Source organism: Brachypodium distachyon, chromosome 3 (assembly GCF_000005505.3).
Source record: "Brachypodium distachyon strain Bd21 chromosome 3, Brachypodium_distachyon_v3.0, whole genome shotgun sequence".
Classification (NCBI taxonomy): Eukaryota; Viridiplantae; Streptophyta; class Magnoliopsida; order Poales; family Poaceae; genus Brachypodium; species Brachypodium distachyon.
Genome location: NC_016133.3, coordinates 31979496 through 31993061, shown reverse-complemented (window position 1 = coordinate 31993061; position 13566 = coordinate 31979496). Strand labels below are relative to the sequence as shown.

The 13566-nt window shown below is 51.4% G+C and overlaps 1 protein-coding gene and 1 long non-coding RNA gene across 2 annotated transcripts; both read left to right on the top strand.

The window, feature by feature from the left end:
- Nucleotides 1-6918: 6918 nt before the first annotated feature.
- On the top strand, nt 6919-8238 carry LOC106866433. Its single transcript, XR_001406794.2, has 2 exons — nt 6919-7263; nt 7346-8238. It is a non-coding gene; the product is annotated as an uncharacterized LOC106866433 (long non-coding RNA).
- Nucleotides 8239-9191: 953 nt separating this feature from the next.
- On the top strand, nt 9192-13251 carry LOC100828504 (F-box/LRR-repeat protein At3g48880). The gene is made up of 3 exons (XM_010236580.3): nt 9192-9433; nt 11451-11818; nt 12267-13251. The coding sequence occupies exons 2-3, from the start codon at nt 11478-11480 to the stop codon at nt 12874-12876; spliced, it is 951 nt and encodes a 316-aa protein (XP_010234882.1). The 5' UTR covers nt 9192-9433; nt 11451-11477; the 3' UTR covers nt 12877-13251.
- The last annotated feature ends 315 nt before the right edge of the window (nt 13252-13566 follow it).

Here is a 13566-nt window from a genome sequence, read left to right as displayed (position 1 = left end):
GCCTTCTTGGTATTTTCCTCGTCGATGAGCCGGAGCTCCTGCCGCGTCATGTCAAGCTCGCCCGAGCTGGCATCTTGGGTAGCCTTGAGCTGCTCCACAAGCTCGCGCTCCTGGGAGCGAGCCTAGTCTTGCAGCTCTTTCTCCCGGCACGCTGAAGCTTCGGTCGCCGTCTCCAGCTCTCCGACCTCGCGCCGGAGGCACTGGATCTCCAGGGAGTAGTTGGACAGCAAGTCCGTCTTCTTCCGGAGACGCCCCTGGAACGTGTCCAGAGTCGCCTGGTGCTCCTCTTCGCTCGTGGCGTGCGTGGCCTTCACCAGCTTGAGCTCTCGCTGGTGCTCCTGCTGCAGGTCCCACAGTTGCCGGAGAACCTCGGCCTCCGGAACTCCTTGCACGGCTGGCACCGCCCTAGCTTGCTGCGCCTGCTGGAGCTCCCCCCGGAGCCGCTGCAGCTCTGTGTGCTGCTCTTCCGCCTCCCGTCGTGCAGCGCCCAGTTCCGCCACCACGCGGGCATGGTGTTGCTGCGCGTCATTGAAGAAATCGACGAACATCCGTTGTTGCTTCTAGATGTTGTCGATTACTTGGTGCCCCTGTTGGAACACGCTGTGGTCGAAGGTAATCAGACCCCATGCCCACCCGGCGAGCTCCCCTGCTCCTGGGCTGAAGGTGGCTTCGGCGGAGGAGGAGGACCCTGCCGCAACCGTTTGTGACCCTGAGGCCGCATCAGGATTCGGAGACGCGTCTCCGACATGGCCGAGTCCCGCTGCTCCTTGCCCGCCCAAGGGGGCAGGCTGGGGGCTCGGGGGCTTCTCCAGGGCGCCCGCTGCTTTCCTCGGTTGGCAGAGGCTACCCAACGTCACCCGTCGTAGGTGGCGCCGCCAGCATGGCGTCACTGGCGGCAGCAGTCGCGTCCTCGTCAAGCGCTGGGGCAGGTTGTTGAAGGGCTTCGGCAGAGGCAACCTCCTCCGGAGCATCGTCGTCGGCCTCGTCGGCGAGGTCGATCACCCGCACCTCGGTGGTCACGGGCATAGCTGGGACATCCCCGGCTACTACACGAAGTACACATGCATCAGTCTGAGAAACGGCGCAGTTGAGTGAAAGTATCGCTACGAAAAACAAAGCTATACCTTGCCGTGTCTCGCCGGTGGCCTGGTGCGCGGCCCTGCCAGCCGCCTCCTCGCCAGCTGCCGGGACGCTCCCGCCGGACGTCATGGACCCTGCGGGGGACTCTGTGTCAGAAAGCAATGGAGAAAGTGAGTTAGAAAAGGAAGTACTTGATCTTGCACGCACCTGCTGTCGGGCCGGTGCCCTGCAAGTTCGTGTCGGGGACCCTTGTGTCCCCAGCGACAGCCGCCGCCGCCGCATCAGCAGCGTCCTTGTCACCACCGCTCGATGCCGGGCGGGGTTTCTTGACCGGGGCTGCCGGCGAAGTGCTGGGCTCCACCCTCTTCCTCGAAGAGCTAGAAAATGCAGAAGTAAACTAGCAGAACATGTAAAATTCGTGAAGACCGAAATGACTGAAGCAACGTCAAACTTACCCCGACGGGTTGCGCTTGAGCACTCTGTCCGCCAAGATGCTCCTCATCGGGGGGGGGGGGGGGCGCTTCGTGCGGGTGGAACTGGCGGAGCCGCTGGGGTGGCCGGGACGGCTGCTGCAGTCACCCTGCTGTCGGCGGAGGCCACAGTCGCCGCACCAACATGAGGCACCTGAGGCTGCGGGCTGGCCTCCCGTTTGCTCACCCGCTCTGCCGCGGACCGTCTCACCAGGGGGACGTCGTCTTCGTCGTCGTCCCCTTCCGGCGCAACTCCGCCAGCTTTCGGGGGAGCGTGGTCGTCGTCGTCGGAGTCTCCTCCGTCGCCCAGCGAGGAATCATCGGAGTCCGAGTCCTCCGGCCGGGCGGAGCCCCGGTCCTGGCCACCCTTCCCCGACCCGGCAGCCGGCTTCTTGCTGGTGCGAGACCTGGGTTGCAGGGGGGGGGGGTAGGGCTGCGACGAGGGGTCTTCCACGATCGCCACTCATCGCAGACTGGGAGATCCTAGGCTCCCGGGTTCGGGATCCCGGCGTGGAGCGGTTGCGCTCCAAGTGGTGGCAACCGGTAGGCTTCGTCCTGGCCGGTGATGCCCTTCACCCAGAACTATATCTTGTCTGGCGAGAGTTCTGCGCGCTGCAGCCGGATTCAGTCGCCCGGCCCGGTGTACATCCATGCTGGATGTGAGCGCCGCTACAGGGGAGCCACGCGCCTCCTGATGAAGGGGCACGCCACATCCGTGTCCGTGAGCCCAGCCTCGCGAAGCGCCTTGATCTTGGCACAGACCGGGACCAGCTCCTCGTCCTTCTGGTCGTGGAGTGTCTAGTCATCGGAGCCCTTTGGGGGCCCGAGGGGTTCCTCATGGAATTCTTGGAGCTCGTCGGTGCGCACCCAGCACCAGTCACGGCGCCACTCGTGCTCGATCTTCTTCTTCCCCAGCTGGATGAACTCCGACTTGAGCCTGTCGCGAAACCGGAACACCACACCCGAGGACAGGGGAGCCTTCGCCTTCGTCCTCGTGTAGTAGTAGTGGCGAAACAGAGCCACCGATGGCATCACCCCCACGAATAATTCACAGAGGTGTTGGAAGACAGCCAATGTGAAGAATGACGTGGGGTGAATTTGGGCCATGATGAGCCCGTACAACTCCATGAAGGCAGAAAGGAAGAAAGAGTGCGGTGGCACGAACCCGGCTAGGATGAACCTCCCAAAAATCCAAAAGTACTGCGGGTCATGTTCTGCGTCGACGGGGAGAACATGCGTCGGCCCGTACTCATTGTGCTTGGTGGCGAGCACCAAGACCAGCTTCTCCACCCCTCGCTGTTGTACCCGGGGGAGAAGAAGGCGAACTTGGCCCGCATTTCTTCATCCTTCCGTGCTCGCTCCGACAGCTCCTTCTTGCTGGCCTTCTCGCGCTTCTCTCCTTTGCTGGTGCTCCCCTTGGGTCGGTTCTGGCCCTTGGAAGACATCGGCAGGAGTGGGGAGTGGGTTTGGCTGGAGTTGGGGTGCGGAGAGCTTGGGAGGCAATGGCGGAAGCAGGAAACAGTGGGGGTGCCTGCCGCCAGCCTTGGGTATTTATCGGGGCTGGCGGACTACAACGGACACCCCCCACTATCAGCAATAAAGTGCCCTAAAGAATCGGGAATTAAGATGGGGGTGCGCGACATGGCCTTAACTCTCTGGTGATTATAGGGGATAAGGCAGAAGATCATGCACCCGACCGTTTCACTCGGGAGAGGGGAACTAGAAATGCGTCCCACAAGGCCGGGCACCGGGATAGTCCCCCGGGACCCACGCGTCGGATAGGGCGTAGCTCGGCAACCGACCAAGGATAGCACTAACAGGCTGCCGGCCCACGCCCGGGGGCTACTATTGTACTAGTGGCCCACGGGGTCCCACTGATCTGGGACGCGTGGGTCGCAAGTGACGAAGCCCCGCCAGTTTGGCCTCCCGGGAAGGATAAACCCGGGGAGCCCGCCCCAAAGAGACGGTTATTGGCAAAGGCAAAGTCAAGAGTTGGAACAGGAGAAGTGCCTGCTCCGGTGGCTACCTGGGAACTCTGGTCCGGGGAAGAGGAAGGCACGCTGCCTCGGCAACTGGCTGGGTGCACTTGCCGGGAAGGGGCTCCCAGCAACACGCGCTCGGGCATGCAGGTGGGACTCGCATAACAGTGAAGACAGGACGAGACAACGGACGCAGTGCATTTAATGCACCGACAGAAGTCACATCGGCAGCTATTCTTGCTCAGCAAGGCTAGAGCGGCTACCCTATAATCCATTTTATTTACCGTGTACAGTGGCCTGGGCGCTGCATGGCGTCCAGCGTGGATCAACAATAGAGTGGTTTTTGTGGCGGTGACACGCGGATAGCTAACGTGTCATGCTGCATGCATCGGCACCCGTGGTATCCCCTTGTCTATAAAAGCAGGACCAATGTCACCGGTCAAAGGGCTCGAACCTTAGTCAGTAACAAGTAGTATTGCATCCATCGGTAGCAGAGTTCCTTAGAGGGACAAGTAGCCTGCCCGGGAACCCCCCGGGCAATCTGTAAAGCACACTAATTCGTGAATACAACCAAGAGCAGGACGTATGGTGTTACACCTCTGGGTGGCCCGAAACTGAGTAAATCCAATTGTCTACACTTCGTGCTTTTCGTCTCGCCGGCGTTCGCCGGAGCGCTCACCCCGCTCTCCACCGAACAACAAGGGGGTGTCCAGCATCCCCGGTGTCGGAGACCCGTGCTCCGACACTAGTTCTCGTGTTGCCATCCTCCTCCCCCGTGTTAGATCCTGTGCCACCACGCCTTTCCATGGCTTGGATCTGGCCCAAAGAATTCTCCTATGTCCGGATCTGGCAGAAGCGCTGTCGTGCGCCCCCGCGTCCTCCCGCGCCGCCGGGCCTTTCATGGCCTAGATTTGGACCCAGGCGTTCTCCTACAGCCGGATCAGGCAGCAGCACTATCATGCGCCGTCACATCCTCCCGCGTGGCCAGGGCTTTTCATGGCTTGGATCTCGCCCCAGGCGTCCCCCTACGGTCTGATCCGGCAAAATTGTCATCATGCGCCCTCGTGTCCTCCACCGCGCGACCACGCTGGATCCCCAGTTGTCGAGCCTTTCCATGGATTGGATCTGGCCCCTGGCATCCTACTGCGGTCGTATCCGGCAGAAGCACCGTCGTGTGCCGTCGCGTCCTCCTACGCCCGTATCCCGCTGAATCGTCATCATGTGCCAGCGCGTCCTACCCCACGCCACCACGTTGGTTCCCACGCAGCTAGGCCTTTCCATGGCCTGGATCTAGCACCATGCATCCTCCCTACGACTGGATTCGGCGGAACCACCATCGCACACCACCATTGGACCTCATCTTAGTGCCGCCACCGAAGTTCATCTCGACGTAGATCCAATTAGTTTTTTTCAGCAAATTAAGGCTTAGAACTAAAGTCCAAACATTAAAACTTGAAAAATTAAAATCTTCAAATCAAAGAGTAAAAAATAAAAGTGGATAAAAATCAAAAGTCAAGAAACTGAAATTAAAGTAAGCCAAGAAAAGAAAAAAACTTTCGATAGCCATGTCGGAATTCGTCGGCCAACTCTTGTCCCGACGGTCTTTATCTCATTATTCAATCCTCTTTACCCTAAAAAGAGAGAGTAAAAGCGAGAACTGCGCGTAGCACATGTAGCAAGGCTCGCGGTGGAGCAGCCTGCCCGCATGAGTTCAAGTCCCACTACTACAAAACAGTGTATATGTGACGAGTCATCAGTGACAGGCTTCATCAGTAACGGGCTTACCACGCCCGTCACTGATGACACACCATCAGTGACGGGCGCGTGCTCACCCGTCACTAATGACCCCTCATCAGTGACGGACCAGCCACACCCGCCACTGATGACCACTCATCAGTGACGGGCGTCACACACCCGTCACTATTGACTCCTCATCACTCACGGGCACGCAGGCCCCGTCACTGATGACCACTCATCAGTGACGGGCGTCACACACCCGTCACTGATGACTCCTCATCACTCATGGGCACGCAGGGCCCGTCACTGATGACCACTCATCAGTAACGGACGCGGGAGGCCCGTCACTAATGACTCAATGTGAAAAATATCAAAATTCACACTAACACACATTAGTGGCGGTCTTTTCATCTAGGCGCACCATTGATGACTCATGGAGATCTTTGGAGATTGAAATAATCATAACTAATTCATAAAAAATCAGAAAAATGTGATTCTTTTTGCTAAAGTCTTATTTTTTCTTGCTTAACATTATGGAACAATAATATCATATGTTAGCATTTAGAAAATGAACTATGTAGTACAAGCTTGTCATTTTCCACACTTGAGTTTATGGTTTTATGCCAAATGAGAGAAGTTTTGTCCATTTCTATGCCATTATTCATGATAATGTATCTATTTTTTGCACAAGTGCATATCTTGTTATGACAAACTATATTGCCAAAGAAGTTTACAAGTTTTTGGGTTATAAAAGTGATTTTTCATTTTCCAAATGCAAAAATGGAGTATTTTGTGAAGCAAGTACAATTGATATGCTTCAAAATGAAAGTAGCTAATATTTCACACAAAGTAGACCATATGTATATACTTATAAATCAGTTTGGGGATATTAAATACTTATATCTCATACTGAAAATGAAAAAGAAACAAAATTTTATACCCATCACGCGGGTCTTTCTGCCCTGACCGCCACTGATGGAAAGAAAGCACAATTTGTGTGCTGCGTTCTGATTGGCTGAGGCAGTGAAGGCATGGATCGCTGACGTGGCACGTCCGCATCCACTCCTTCCATTCTCTCTCTCTATTTCTCACGCACGCACCAATCTTCCCATCTCCTCTGGCTCTCCCGTTAGGGATGGCACCCGCAGGGTATGGGTACGGGTTGAGCCTTCCCATACCCTTACCCGTCCTTTTTGAGCTTGCCCGTTACCCATACCCATACCTGGCAACGGGTACAACTTTTCCCCATACCCGTCACCCATCAGGATAGAAGGGTACCTGCGGGTAAAAATACCCTTAATAAAATTTGATCAACAAGAACATGTTCCTTAGAAACGGCATCATATTTCTCAAAACCACAACAATTTTGTCATCAATAATACTATATTAACACGTTATAAATAACAACAACACATAAAAAGATAATACTATATTGTTTAAAACTGTAAATGGGAACACATCGCACATGTATGAGTTTATTATATGGGTAAACGGGTAAAAGGATATGAGTTACGCATTCCCATACTCGTACCCACTCTACCTGGTGGGTATGAAGTAGTTCGCATTTACGTACCAACGGATTAAAATTCTGTCCCAAACCCATGTCCTAACGGGGATTTACCCGGTGGATACGCGGGTAATGGTACCCATTGCCATCCCAGACTCCCGTCCTCCCTCTTCCTCTTTCCTCTCCCCGTCTCCTCTCTTCTCCCCCGATCTACCTCTTCTTTCCTCTCCTCCGCTTGCAGGATGGGCAGAGGCTGCCGTCGCCAAGATGGAGGCGCCTCCATCTCCAGACCTGCGCCCCGCCCGACTCCCAGCCCCGGCCACCCGCGACCCCGGCCGTCGCAGCCCTCCGCCCCATCCGCCCCCCGCGACCCCGGCCGCCACAGCCCCCTCCCCCCCATCCAACGGTGACGAGGACTGCGCGGAGGAGCCGGGCGCAGCCCTCCTTGCCGCCGCCGCCCCCGACCCCAGCCGCTGCATCCCCGCCGCCGGTGAGTCTCTTCCTCTCTCTCCCCCTCCCTCTCTCCCTCTCTCCGATTTCTGTCTCTCACTCACCCTCTGATTATTCTCTAGCTCTTCCCGCAGACATGGAGAGGAGGAGGAGCCGGCCGCCGCCCTGCAGGTTCCCTATCTCCCTCTCGGTTTCCCTCTCTTTCTTCTCTCACTCTTGCAGGACGTCGGTGTTGAGGAGCAGTTGCCGACGAGGCGGCGCGGCCGATGTAGCAGGAGGAGCTCCGCGACTACCGAGGAGGCACGGCCGCTGTAGCAGGTGCGGGCTCCAGGGGCACCAAGCAGTCGCCGCTGCTGCCGAGGAGGGCCCTCCTCCGTCCATCTCTAGCCGCCGCGCCACCTGCGTGTGCGGTGAGGTCGACAGAATTGGGGCTGGCCTGGGGCAGCTGGCCTAGTTTTTTTTTATTTTCTCAAATTCCCTATCAATGTCGGGCATGAGGCGCCACATCAGTAACGGGTGGCCTACCCGTCACTGACGAGCACCTCATTACTAGCAGAAATGTTGTGGCGGACGTCCTGACCGTCAGTGATGTCATTTTTTGCCCGTTGCTGATGAGGTGTTTTGTAGTAGTGTCCCGTATAACTCATATTCGCATGTCTCACCCGGGTTTGTGATACCCTTGTATTCTGGCCTCACTTGCTTGCTACTTAGTGGTAATGCAACGTGTTCGTTGCCGACAGAGTCAGTGGCGGCTTTGAAAATCTAGTGTACGGGTAATAGGTATAGATTCTAGTTGTAACTTACGCACTAGGGGTAGTGTGGCGTGTGTGAGTGCGTGAATTCAGATACTACAATTGTACCGTAATCGAGGGCCTTATAGGAGAGAGAGTAAAAGCTACCCTTCTCTTTAGCATCTCTTACAGTGAAATGAGACCATCACGGAGGCAAATGCAAAGATACAAGTAGCTTGTAGCTACCCGGGGAGATTGTGGAGCATATGCAACGAAATTGATTCTGTAAGGAGTGACCGGAACGGCTAGGTGCAGTGACTTCATTGTAACCGCAGTTGTAATCTCTGATCTTGTCAATAAATAAAACACTCTCTCCCCCCAAAATATAATCACATATAGTAGGCCAGGACGTAAAATAATCTGCTAGACGTATTAAATAGTCATGCATCTTTTCCAACGAATAAACCCACGGGACAATCGAAATGCAAAATCTATGCGAAACAGCCCGTGCAAGCGCGTAGCAGCGTGAAAAGCCTCGGTGACGTGTGAAATAGCTGGTTTGACTCGCCTGCCCTGCACATACTTTTCCTGCGGCGTCTGACGGCAAGGTTTTCCGTCGCAGCCTTACATTGACAGCGGTACGAGGTTCTCAAACGCATCACGCAAAAGCAGATTGTTATCTGGCAGAGAAAGAAGCGAGCGAAAACAGCTTACCTTTTTGTCACCATCACCTGGCACTGGCACTGGCAGGCAGATCTAGGAAGGAAAGAAGGACCTCCTCGGGAAAGCAAGGCAGGCTGCAGAGAGTGAGAGATTGACGGCGACACGCTGCTGACGTCGTCGTGCGAGGTGTTCACTGCAGCAGGGTAAGAAAAGGAGGGAATGCTGCCTTCTGTCGGTCTCCTCGCGTGGGAGGAGAAAAAGAAGGGCCAGGAAAAGCTCTCTGCCACTTGCATTGCGTCCACCGGTGTTCCTCTTCTTCTCACTTTCTTCCTTTTTCCTCCTCCTGCGCCGTCCATCTTCTCTGACGAATCTAACGGTCCCTGGGAAGCTGAGACTATCTACTGTCAGCAGCTAGATTGTTCGAGAATTACAGAAAAATCCGACGTACGCTTTAACCGGATCCAGCCAATGCATCATTGGAATGTAATTAACTTCGTCATAAATGATTCCTATAAAAAAGATTACATGCAAACCAAGAAAGAAATTGTATACTTAACGTCACCAATAGGCCACGCGCACGCTCCCCATCCCCTCCCTCGCCCCCGTTCTCTTCGCCCCTGCCGAGGAGGGTCGGGAGAGCGACCCATGCCCGACAGGGCGACATCCCCCGATTCCCGACCCCGACCAGGCCTCCGCCGCCCGTGCCCACCCGCCGCCGCCGCCGTCGGAGCGCGATCTCGATCTCCTCCTCCGGAGTAGCCGCGGCCGGGGCTGCGCTCTTGTCGCCCCGCGTTCTCCTCCTGGAGATCCACCCGGGTAATACCTCGCTCTCGCTTCCTTACTCTCTGTGTTTCCTATTCTTGATCGATTTCGAGTCCTCCCCTGTTCCTCTCCGCGGGAATCGAGCGGAATCCGTGCGCCGTGTTCGGGTTTTCGTGTTGCTCGATTAGCCGCGAATTCCCTGTTTTTGTGTGCTCCGTAATTCGTGTTGATATGGTTTGGTTCTTCGGCTGACCGTTGCGTACCTGCGTTCGCGTCGGTGTGGTGGTGACGGATTGTTCCGGGGAGCCTGTGGACTTTGTGCGGTTAGGAGAGAATGGTTAGAGATTCATGTGTTTAAGTCTGTCGGTTCGGGTGTCGGTTTTGTGCTCGTAGGATTCGATGTATCGCCGGAGAGGAAAGTTCAGCTAATGCTCTCCTTTCTGCTCGCTCGTGCTGTAGGAATTCCCTTTGCGCGTTCTTTGGATCCATTCGCTGCTGGCTCGTCGAGGGGTGTGTGCGATCGTTGTCAGAGAAGCTTAGCATTTGTGTCACGCTACGAGTTCAGTAGATTACTGGCGATAGATCCGACCTTTCTTTTAAATAATTCTCGTACTTCTTTTCTGCTGTGTGGACGAAATGGAGTTTTAGTTTAGTGCATTTCTTGTCTATTCCGTTGCGGCTACCTTTCTTCAGTAGGCAATTCCTCAACTGTTGCATGTAACCCTACATTTGCGTTATCAGATTTCTCGTTTCATTTCAGTTCTTGAGACATCAACTGAATATCATTTTTTATGAATGAAGGCTGAGTTAACAGAAAAGTTAAATTTCTTGTTTGGACAGATGGTTGTTTACTTTTGTACATTAGTACCACACTTCCTATTTCTCTGTTTAACTGAAAAGCTGAATTCTCTTGTTAATGTTTCTTGTTTAACAGAAAAGCTGAATTCTCTTGTTAATGTTTCTTTGTTTCATTTATATATAGGATTGGTAAGTAAACCCATACATGTCTTCTTATAATTTATATATACTTTGAATGCGTATTCAAGACTGCTAGGTTTAACATTTTTTATGGGTTGGAACCCAGTTGGAATTTGCTATGTTTCATATTTATTGGCTAGTATTAAGAATAATGGATAGCCAAATGCCTTTAATGGTTCATATAGTGTGAAACTCTGTTACTTCCTAAGGTCATGAATCCACTGAGATTCAAGGAGAATGTGGAATTACTGTACTTCATACTCTGTACTAGTTATGTTCAACTTACACAATCTGTTTTCTCAATCCTACTTTAATGGAAAACTATGTTGGATACCATCCCTTGGATAGATCTCCCTAGTTTCTATGCACACCTATGGTACGTTTTCCTGTATCAAGTGGAGCACACAGTATTGTGGAAATAATACAGAACATAGGAAGCCACCATTATCGCTGTTAACCAAAAACTAACAACATTTCTACAGCATCTAAGTAAAAAAAAAACTAGGCTTTCTGTAGAAAGATTGATGGATAAAACACTGCTAGATCTCAGGCAGCATTGTGTCACCCTATTATGGACGGTAGTGAAAGAATGTTAATCACCTCATTCCTGCGAGTAAGACAATTGCTTCTGACGTTACCTGGGGATCCACTTGGTTTGTCAGAAAAGCATTCAGAGTTTCATTGCAGTTAATTGTTTGATTGGGATTGGTTTAACCTTGTGTTTTACTTTTGGAATTCAGCCCATGTAATATAATGTGGTCCAATTACTTAAGATGTTACCTACCACATTATTTTGGATGTAAGAGGATCCTGATTGTTTTTTTTTGTTGCGCAAAGAAGATCCTGATATTTGATCTTTCTTGTTATTGTATTGATCTTACAAGTTTTAATTTATGATAATTGAACCAATTTCCTGTTGGTTTTCTGAAATGTTTGTCTCATTGTATCATGAGTGTACTCAATTACTCATTCATATGTGTTGCATAGACACTCATGGTTGGGCACATGTACTTTTATTACTGCCATGTAAATGACAAATGTCCAATCACATAGTTGGTTTTCCACTTATTGATGTGTTTTTGTTGATTTGCAGGATTTGATAATAACTGGAGAGAACAATATGATGGGAAAAAGATGGGAGGACATGGATACTGATGTCCTCGTGAAGATATTTAAGGAGCTAAACTTGGTTGAGCTGTCACCAGTATCTCAAGTTTGTCGCTTATGGCGTATGGCCTGTGCAGATCCACTTATATGGGGCACTCTTGACTTTGGGCTACTAAAATCCAACTTCATCCAAACAAGAGCATCCCCATACATTTGGGTCGATGAGAGGTCTGACAAGAGACTTGCAAAAATATTGCGGTTGGCTGTTGCAATTAGCCTTGGAAATGTTAATTGTATGATATTCCATTACAATTTGTACATGAAAGATGAACACCTGCAGTACATCTCACAAAGGTAACTACTCTTTGCTGGCCTTTTTGTTGTATGAACATTTTGTCTCTGTATTCCCACATATGTGTGTATGACATGTAGCTCCTATATTAAATTTCATAACCTGATTTTCATCCTGTTAGTTGACTTACAAGTGCTTTGTGTAGCTGTGGGTTTGACGAGCGGTCTAGTTGCATCAACATTAGACTTTAAAGTTGTGATGGGATTAAATATAAGTTGTGATTGGATTAGATATTATTGTATTTAATCATTGTGTCATGCACTGTCAGTATTACAGACTAGTGTGTCTGTTTATAGGTTATTGCCATTCAATCTATTAGAGGTCCAGTGAATGTTTTCTGAGAACTGCTTTAAGTTGATCATTACTCTTGACACTTAAATTCTATGATCTGTCATTTTGAATTGAGGAATGTTAACAGTAAATGGTTATCTACTTTTCTGTCATTAACAGGTTTCCTCACATAAAAAGATTGGTTATGCCAGCATGGAACCGCATTACAAAAATGGGAATATGCCTAGCCATTCAAAGGTGGGAAAGGCTGGAGTCCTTAACTATGCCTACAATTGGCCATCCTCCCTATATCATGGAGGAGTTATCCAGGAGATGCAAGAACTTTAAAGAACTCAAGGTCATGGGTTCATTTGATCACACATTTGCTTTAGCAGTATCCACCTACCTTCCAAAGCTGAAAGTCTTGAGCCTTCGTTGCTCAAAAGTGAGAATGGATGCCCTGCAATGTGTACTGACGTCAATGGAACATCTTGAGGTTCTGAATATTTCCCACTGCCTTCTGTTTGAGATCGCGGCAAATGGGCGGAGGCAAGTGATTCATGAGCTAGATGACAAAACTCTTGAGAGTGCTTCCCGGCTTCGGGAGTTTCACCACTGCCAGAGTAGACAATGCGTTGCGTGCCAGCGGATGCTGCAAGATGACGGCATCTTGCGGTGGTATAGGTATGAGGACTGGTTTTGGCGGCGGGACGAGGTGAGCTCGCTTGATCTGAAAGATTATGGGAGGTTGTTTGGTGCACAGTGTGAGATGTTGACCTCCGTGGATTAGATGCTAATCAGGGAATAAAACCAATCTCCTAAGGTTGTTGGCCAGCCAGTCAATCATAAATCGCAGGAAGCACAGAGAAGCTGTAACCTTAGAGAAATAATGATACCAATAACGCGCATGCAGCATGGTGGTGTGCGTAGCTTATGTTGTAAATGGATGATGAATAGGCTGTCTCTTTGAAGGTTTTGCATCTCTATGGTGTCCAGATTGTGTAACTCAGAACCATATGCTTTCAAGTGATGTTTGCATTGGACTTGGGACTGATCGTATTGCTTTTATGCTCGGGCCAGATGATAGGAGTTCTATGGATGTGTAATTTTCCTGTGAAATTTCTGTGAAAGTTGATGTGCTCCAAGGCTCCAAGCTGGTCCTAAATTCTTTTGGCCTTCAATTTTTTATTTTGCTGTTTGAACTAAATTCGTGTTTTCAGCTAGCATGGCTTGAACTTTCTGCCAGCAGCTGGCGGCCAGTTTGTATATGACCTTGAAAAACCAAGGCCGTTCATTTGGACAGGTTGAGTGTGGCTTTATTTTACCCAAAAGAAACTAGAGTCCCCCCCACTCGACCCTTCCGATCCGACGGCCACCCACGCAACTCCCGACCTCCAACTGTGCCCGCCTGCGCCAGTGACCCAGCATGTTCCATGTCCCAGATATCCCATCGGACCACGACGCTACCGTCCCCGGCTCA

Coding starts and splice junctions, on each gene's coding strand:
- LOC100828504 (XM_010236580.3), top strand. CDS start 11,478: ATGATGGGAAAAAGATGGGAGGACATGGATACTGATGTCCTCGTGAAG. Junction 11,819..12,266: donor CTGCAGTACATCTCACAAAG/GTAACTACTCTT, acceptor TGTCATTAACAG/GTTTCCTCACATAAAAAGAT.